Genomic DNA, 9114 nt, shown 5'->3' on the forward strand with positions numbered 1-9114 from the left:
TGCGTGCAAGTATAGTACATCGGAAATGACCAAGGGTAAAATGTGGGTTACTGACTGGGTCGTACCATAAGTGAGGATAACTCCTGTTTCTAAGCCTTGGCCACCCCCTACCACTGATTACGTTGCACTTTCAATGGATGGATCTTTTTCAGTGAAATCCGGCACGACGTCGGCAACGATGATTCTTCGACGACATGATGGTTCAGTTACTTTTGCAGCATATCGATTTATTTTCAATTGTTACGAAGCACCAGAAGTGGAGATACATGCAATTATGCAAGGAATGACGCTTGCTATACATCTTCCAGTCATTGTTCAATCTGACTCAACTGAGACTTTATCCTGTCTATCAGGGGATGGACTAGTTTGTTCGGCATATGGTCATCTCGTGGCTGAAATTAAGGAGTTGATGTGTGACAATTATTCCCCATGAGTTGACTAGGGATCAGAATAGAGTTGCCGATCCTCTGACAAATTATAGTCGTATCGAGTGTACCACGACACTATCATGTATCGAAGATCTTCTGGCTTTCGACTGTAACTCTCTAAATTTGAAATAAAACTCCTTTCGCCTCGCAAAAAAAAAAATCACACTTCAGACAAAATTTATACGCCTTATCCTATGTACTGTACCTTGGAAGTTAATTTTCCAGTAGCCGAAAAGAGAAGACGATAAATCTTTCCAACCTAAATGGCTAAATCTAACCTAACTCTTTTAGGTAGACCGTCACTTGCAAATCGCACCGACTGTGGGCCGCGTTGTCCATCGCTGGTGGCCCCACATGCAGTGTTCCGTCGTAAACCGGAGAGGCCCTTCTGCTCTCACACAAACCCGCGCTTATTTTCTCTCGGTTACCAAATTTTTGCCCTCCTCCTACGGTTCGCGTTTGGATCCCAGCGCCAAAGCTTGGCGGATGCTGTAGAAATGGCGGAGGCGCTCGCGTCCGCGGGTGGGCTCGCCATGGCGGCCTCGACCTCCTTCACGCCTGGCCAGGTGAGCCCTAAATCGCCCCTCGATCGGGCGTCGGCGCGGCATTGCTGCTCCGTGCGGATTCCTTGGGTGCTTCCTGGAGCTTGTTGGCGATTGAGTGGTGGCGGCGGGGATTTTAGGGGGGCGGGTGAGCGGGCAAGCAAGTGCAGGACTGCGGGGTGCGTTTTCTGTTTTAGGTGGTTGAAAGGAAGCGCTGGAGATGGCATGGTTGTGAAATTTCCTCACGGGATTCAGCGGTGCTTTTTCTTATTTGAGGAATTCCGAGATTGGTCAGTGAAATAGTTGCTGGCTGTGTTGCGCTCGCGCTTGGTTGGTTATTGTTGTCAATGTGCAAGTATTGCTCGTAGGTTAGGATTTGGTGCTATTCTGATTGGAGGGGAACCAGTTAATCTCATTCAGGATTGAAAACCGTGGCTAATTTCCTTGTGTGTGTGTGTGTGGTGGGGAGGGGGGCGTCTATGGACAGATTACTGATGTGTGTTTTGGAATGGTAGTATCTAATCTGGGGTGGGTGGATTTTTTTAGCTGTTCCAACACATTGGTGAATGAGGGCTGTAGATCTGGAGACACCAGATGTTCCAACACATGGATTTCTCTGTTGTATTCTTGGGGAATATGTGCTCATACTAGTGATTCAGTGAGTGTGTGCTAAACCACTTTATAGGTTTGGCCATTCAGCCTATTGAACTGAATGTTGATGTGCTTGTTTTACTATACATATGATTGACCCTTGAGTTTAGTAACCGGTATGAGGTTCAGTGGGCCAATTAATTAGTATGCAAAACTGCAGAGTATTGTGGATTGCAATAGTACAAGGGCTGAAGTTTAAACAGCGCGTCTAGAAGGCCTTTTGTAACTTCCCCTAACTAAGTATGCATAGTGATGCTATTATCCCCCCATGAAGTTAATTTGTTTATTACAGATACTATAATTTATTTATTTCTGGGACATTGATCATTGGAACTAACAGAACTTGCTTTGTACTTTATCCCAGCTTTCTGCTTTTCTGGGATTTCTTTGGGTTCTTGCGGCCTGGGTGTATGCCGAGGTTCTCTTTCATAGGAAGAATGCTGCTTCACTTAAAACGTGAGTAAATTCTATTTTGATCATGGGAATGCTGCTAAGTTGTATCTCCCCTTTGAATGTCCAGAAATCTCTGCCTATGCTGCAAGTACCATAGGTCCATAGCTCAATGTATCTTACTTTTTCTGGGGTTGATCTATTTTGTTCTTCCATCTTGAAATGAGTATTGGCACCATTATATGTTGCTTTTAATGAAATACTACTTTCTAGAAGGACTCTTATCCGAAGTAATGTTTCCTTCTCTTTGTCAGTAGACACTCGGACATCAATTTATCAGACATGGATAGCAGCTCAAACAAAGGAGAGGATCAAACAATGTTACTGGAGGAGGGTGGTCAAGTAGCTGGTGCAAAGCCAGCAGTTTATGCTTCTTTCACATCACAGATGCTCAGGTTGCTTGTGAACTATAACTCTCGATTGCATAATAAATGATTGTATAAGATGTCAAGATTCAAATGCACTGACTTAGTTGGTTCCACAGACTTTTCTGTATGGACCAGACACTTCTTCTGGAGCATCGATTGACACTGAGGGCAATGTAATCTACTTGCATTCTGTATCCGTGGATACTTGTCTGGTTGCATTATTCTGCTGACAGCTTGCCATTGGTCTATCAGATCCGAGCTTGGAGGCCATCTACTTTACTTTTACATATGCGACCGCACAAATATATTCGGAGAGTCTGAAAAGGTACTATTATGCTGATACTTGCTAGAAATGTATGCCCACATTTAAACACCATCTGAATGTATAATTGTATGGCATTATTATCTATTGTAAATAGCTTTCAGATTCTAGGTCTGCTGATGCTTTGGTATGTTGTTTTTCTATAGAATCTTATGCTAAATTTTGATGTCCCTATGTAACATACTGGTAAAAAACAGATTCTTAGAACATGTCATCTTTTCTCACTTATTCAAATTAATGCAAAATACTAGAAGCTGCATATAAGGTGTGTGTGCGCAATATGCTATTTTCAATTGGATAACTTTTTTTTTGTGTGTATCTACAGAATTACAGCCGAGATCTCTTCCTTTTCCTCTATTTTCTTCTTATCATCGTAGCAGCTATTACTTCCTTCAAGGTCCACCAAGATAAGTCCACATTCACTGGAAAATCTGTACTATATTTGAATAGGCATCAGACGGAAGAATGGAAGGGTTGGATGCAGGTATTTTCATAGTTCATCTTCCTTATAGCATTTTGTCTGTCTTTTATTCTACTACCCGCCAATCATGCATGGATATTAATGCATCAGATTTTTCTAACGAGAATGTTTGACTATTCGGTTGTAACTGTCATCCTGCAGTGCTTACTTGCTTAATGCTTACCTCCTTCACCTTCATTTATAACCTGTTAGTTGTAAATAAGCTGATTAACCAAGGGCATCCATTTGCAACCAGCAAGGTTTTGATCTCTCTGCTAGCAGAGCACCACTTCTCAGCATGGCTTTGTTTGTTTCCAGGTGCTATTCTTGATGTACCACTACTTCAATGCTAAAGAGATCTACAATGCGATTCGTGTGTTCATTGCTGCATATGTGTGGATGACTGGATTTGGTAACTTCTCCTATTATTATGTGCGGAAGGATTTCAGTCTGGGACGATTTGCTCAGGTCCATTCTTAATTAGTCCAATTGTTCTTTCTTTTCATCCGCAGACCTTTACTAACATGGTTGCACCTTCAACAGATGATGTGGCGCCTCAATTTCTTTGTGGCATTCTGTTGTATTGTCCTAAATAATGATTACACACTATATTATATTTGCCCTATGCACACTCTTTTCACCCTCATGGTGTATGGTGCTCTTGGAATTCTAAACAAGTACAATGAGATTAGATCAGTGATTGCTATAAAATTTGTTGGGTGCTTCTTGGTAGTTATCTTGGTATGGGAAATCCCAGGTGTCTTTGAGATAGTCTGGAGCCCATTCACTTTTCTTCTAGGTCAGTTTTCCTTCAGTAACAGTTAGTGAGTTTGCTAGTCTATGCATTTTTTTCTTCAATGTGACTTAACAATGTTATTCGTCTTGTGTGCAGGTTATGATGATCCTTCTAAACCAGATCTCCCCAGGTTGCATGAGTGGCACTTCCGATCTGGACTTGATCGCTACATATGGATTGTGGGGATGATATATGCCTATTACCATCCAACGGTATGTTCCGTATAACTTGTTTTATGCAGTATGCTGGCATGACTGATATGTTTTTTTAGATCCAAAGATAGTTTCAATTTCGTCAGAATTATCAAAAGAGCGGGTGAAATGAGTTTGGCATCTCCATGTCATAGGTTGAGAAGTGGATGGAAAAGCTTGAAGAAGCTGAAACAAGAACAAAACTCTATATTAAGGCCTCTATAGTTACAGTTTCTTTAACGGTAATTATCAAACATCTACAGCAAATTGTCTGTCATAGATATATTTTGATACGATCTGCTGGCTTTCTGGTGAACACAGGCTGGGTATTTGTGGTACGAGTACATCTATAAGCTGGACAAGATTACCTACAATAAATACCATCCCTACACATCCTGGATCCCCATAACGTATGTATCTTTCCTGTTTGTGTCGAGTATAAATCCATCTGTATACTGTTAAATCTGATTGATCCATGTGTGTTGCATTCAAAAGTGTTTACATCTGCCTGCGCAACTTCACTCAAGAATTCCGGGCGTGCTCTCTAACGCTATTTGCGTAAGTTTTGTGTTAACAGAGCAAATTGTATCGTTATATGACTAAATGTAATGCTAATGATCTATGAATATGCGACTAACACATACTTGTTGATTTGTTTGTTCTAGCTGGCTTGGAAAGATTACACTAGAAACATATATATCTCAGTTCCATATCTGGCTCAGGTACCATATCCAGTTTCCGTACTTTATAGGTTCTGCCATTTGTGCCACTGGATAATTGCCTTCAGATTTTAAATGAATGAAACTTATTTTGTTTGCTTTGATGACTCTCGAAGATCAAAGGTACCCAATGGGCAACCCAAGTGGCTATTGACGATAATCCCAGATTACCCACTACTTAACTTCATGCTCACTACTGCGCTATATGTTGCGGTATGTACACCTTCTTCCCCATGTATGGCATTGAATTTAGTCCACCTTCTTCCCCATGTATGGCATTGAATTTAGTCCATAAAGCAACTTGCTTATGCCAGCATGTGTTTCTGCAGGTTTCCCATAGGCTCTTCGAACTGACTAATACTTTGAAGATAGCATTTGTACCTCGTGATAACAAGCACCTCTCATACAATTTTGTCGCAGGGATTACCATTTCAGTTGCACTCTACTCTGTATCATTTGCCTTGGTTGGCATAGCAGGATACTAGCAAATCTAGCCATTAGTTTGTTAGTTCTAGTTATAGTCTAGGGTATCAACAAAGATAGTTTGATTGTCGGCGAGATAAATGTCAACAGGCACACCGCATAGACTGCTTCTCTTTCACCCTGGACTCGAGTCGGCGTGCACACGTTTTAGTCTTGAAGAGTTTGAAGAGTGTAACATGTACAATGTGCCCCAAGTGGGAATATGATAAGGGTAGACACACGTATGCATATGTACACATATGTCCTTGACATTGCCGGTCGTGATTGTAATTCTTGCGGTTGAGTAATACAAGAATTTATCACCAAAAAAGTACTACTTGAATAGCTGTTGAAATGCATACTGGAGCGAGCACTTGGGCAACTCCAACATGGATCATCAAATCGCTCGCAAATGTCTGGATCGAACATTCCGGACACTTTTAGCCATCCAACATAGCTTACCAAATCCCTGCAGCGGACGTTTGAAATCCCACAAATTGGCACCAAATCGGGGAGGCCTAGGGGAGTTCGGGCTTGACACCCTGGCCCACCCAAAACCATGGCGGAGTGTGCATATTTGGATACTCTGCTTCATTATTCCTGTGTGAACTGACACCCTGGCCCACCCAAAACAATGGCTGAGTGCGCACATTTGGACACTCCGCTCCACTATTCCTGTGTGAAAGCCAGCCCTCCGTCCCGATAGCAGGCGCCCCATCCAGTCTTTCATTGCTCGTTTTGTCAGCCTTTGTCGACGAGATGGATCGGCGGGATCGCTTCGAGAGGTTCGTGGTTCCTTCAAGCCAGAGACGGTCGTGCGTGGCCGCGTCCGTGGAGTGGGAAGGCCAGATCGTGAAGGCGAGGGAGAAGAAGGCACTGGCAGTCGGAGCTTGTCCCACAAAGAAGGTGTCAGTGCCGCCCGAACAATCACAAATTCACAACCCTGCCCCTCCCAACACAAACCGCCCTACTATCACGTCGACCATCTACACAGTCAGCCCGATACACAACAGTCATCGTAACACTCAGTCGCCTCCTCTAGTTATCCTCGACCATCCGCTCGTGGTTTCCATCCAGGAGCCCTCGTCTGTCGGTGCGCAGCCACTGTTCGGTGGAATGCCTTCCCATGTTCGATGGCGCCACACACGAGGCTATGATGAACGTGATCCACAACAGCGGTGTACACAAAGACGGACAAGTCGCGGACCTCCACTCGCCAATGTCGAAGCAAGAGCAGGGCCCGGACATCGAGCAACCCGAGGAGCCAGATGGCGACCCAAGAAGAAGAGGGGCAACACATACAATGACAAGGAGGATGATTGAAGTGATTGGCCAGTAGTTTTATGTTTCAAGGCACATAGCAAAAGGGCGCGGCTTTTTGGCAGAGTGTCCACGGTTGATTCATGATCTACAAGAACGAAGTTGTCCATGATCGCAATCTAAAGTCGCTAGCCCATCTACGGTACATCATTTAATTGGAGGTCAACAAGTATTGATGTGCATTTAAACAAGTGAAAAACCGGTGGCCAAGTGTGTGTCACTCGTCGAGCTCGTAAGTTTTGCAACTTGTTGCTCTATGTTTTGGTCATTTTATTGATCTGCTCAATGTTGCAACTTGTTGATCATGTCATTGTATTGCTTTGCTAGCCCGCACATGCGTGCACTTTCTATAAGAAGATGGAGAAGAAGCCATTGACACTACTGGATTGTTGGATGAAGTGGAATGGGCGAAGCAAGTGGATGGACATTGTTAATTCTGCCAAGACCACATCCATCGCCAAAAAAGATAATGAAGATGGTGACCCAACAAAAGGAGAGGTTGCACAGGTCACCCATGCGCCTACGAATAGGGGGTGGGGGGAATGGGAGATGGACAAGGATAGGTGAGAAGGGGTTGTGGCCAAGATGAAAGAGAAGTCTGAGGTCATCATGGCGAAGGAGACAGCTGCCAAACGCAACGAGGTAAAGGGGGAAAAGAAGATGGAGAGGTTTGACATGTTTATGGAGATGCAAAAGAATAAGTTTAAGCTTGGGGGTACAAAGATTGCTATCAAGGCCGAAGCCGAGGCGTAAAAGTTGTTACTCGTAAAGGCGGAGGACTTGGGTCCCGATGCAACGAAGTATGTTCAAGAGTACAGTGCTACTATGGACAAACGCTTTGCACAAAAGAGGGTGAAAAGGAGGTCGGAATTGAGGCCTTTGGCACGGCCAACCAGACTGGAGCCTTTTGGGATCGATGGATGTCAAAAACTTGTTGAACATCCAGTGCTGGTTGTAGCTGCATTTTTTATAACTATTTAAATGTTTGGTTGAATTGCCATTGATCTAGATAAATTTGTTAAAGGGAGAAGGCTGAAGAAGGGGCGAATATTTATTGGATGACCTCCATCCAACTAGTTGTTCGCAGACATTTAGAGCATCTACTGCTAGACATACCATCTGACAACCTATATGTCCGCGGACACGCTTTGGACGCGTCGGCGAACAACGACCGGTCAATACTCAACTCGCCGTGTCCACAACCATGCACCTCATATCTGGCACCCTAAATCCATCCTAGGCATGCAACATTGAAAAATAGTACGTAAATGATCAATGAAATAAACGAACCTGGAGCAAATGGACATAGAAATCAACATAACCGTATGTAAGTGCATCTAGTGCCCCTTAGTGATTTTGGTGTATTGAAGACTTATAGGTTAAGGGACTGATGCGTTTGTGAGTGTACACAGGTCTATAAGTCTATGAGGAGTTTGATATTTACAGAGAAAGTTGACCCCTAAAAATGAAGTTCTTCGACTGAAGACTTTGTATTTCTGAAGACTTTCTAAAGACTTTGAAAGTGAAGAAATTGGTGTGACCTTGAAGACTTGGAATTCATTCGAGAAACATGAAGCGTGAAGACTTTTGTTTTCGTAGTTTCATTTTCTCTTTCTTGAGTCATAAGAAACACCGTACTGTTAAAGGGGGTCGAGGAAATACTAAGGAAAATTTCCATGTGATGCTCAACTCAAAATCCTACACCTACCAATCCCTTCGAGTGAAGCCATTGGAAATCTCATACAGTTCAGTCAATTTCTTCAGTGACAAAGACGAAGTTCTTCTGGTCGCTGAGGAATTTGTTCTGACTGAGGAGTTAGGAATTCGCCAGTGCGGATTGCCTACACAGTGAGGAACATGATAGCCCTGAGGAATTTGAGAGTCAAAATTCCGACCGTTGCTGTGCGACACGCCAGCTGTGCCAAAATATCTACCCACCTAACGGTCATATCATTGAAGGGCATTTATGTCTTATCATGTCGGGCTGCTCCCTAGGCTATAAATAGCCGCCCCCTACAACCACTAGCTGGTTGGCTGCTCCGAGAGAAACTGACACTTGTCATTTGAGAGCATCCCATCCTCCGAGGACTTTGAGCGAAAATCATCAAGTGAGGAAAACCCAAACCCAAACACCTTCAAACCCAAAGTGATTGAGCATCACTGAAGAGATTGATCCTGCGTGGATCCGACGATTGTTTCCTTTGAAGACTGTGCTTCTTCCAGACGGTTAGGCGTCAAGGTCTAGAGCATCCAAGAGGAATTGTGGATCGCCGAGTGACCGAGTTTGTGAAGGTTTGGAAGTCACCTGAAGACTTACCACGAGTGATTGGGCGAGGTCTGTGTGACTTAGCTCAAGGAGAATACGGTGAGGACTGTGTGTCCGGGACTGTGTGTCCTTGGTTTAA

General features: G+C 43.7%; 1 protein-coding gene across 4 annotated transcripts; it reads left to right on the forward strand.

Moving 5' to 3' along the window:
• Positions 1–756: 756 nt before the first annotated feature.
• On the forward strand, positions 757–5732 carry LOC123092312 (protein REDUCED WALL ACETYLATION 1). Of its 4 annotated transcripts, none has more exons than XM_044514049.1 (15): positions 757–994; positions 1986–2077; positions 2326–2466; positions 2544–2612; positions 2692–2764; positions 3087–3245; positions 3540–3689; positions 3765–4020; positions 4114–4229; positions 4364–4450; positions 4530–4618; positions 4704–4766; positions 4874–4930; positions 5044–5140; positions 5257–5732. In XM_044514049.1, the coding sequence occupies exons 1-15, from the start codon at positions 926–928 to the stop codon at positions 5410–5412; spliced, it is 1674 nt and encodes a 557-aa protein (XP_044369984.1). In that variant the 5' UTR covers positions 757–925; the 3' UTR covers positions 5413–5732. The 4 variants fall into 4 exon arrangements, with proteins under 4 accessions (XP_044369984.1, XP_044369986.1, XP_044369985.1 ...); XM_044514051.1 differs by having other exon boundaries at positions 2556–2612; XM_044514050.1 differs by having other exon boundaries at positions 2329–2466.
• The last annotated feature ends 3382 nt before the right edge of the window (positions 5733–9114 follow it).

Source organism: Triticum aestivum, chromosome 4B (genome assembly GCF_018294505.1).
Source record: "Triticum aestivum cultivar Chinese Spring chromosome 4B, IWGSC CS RefSeq v2.1, whole genome shotgun sequence".
Taxonomy (NCBI): domain Eukaryota; kingdom Viridiplantae; phylum Streptophyta; class Magnoliopsida; order Poales; family Poaceae; genus Triticum; species Triticum aestivum.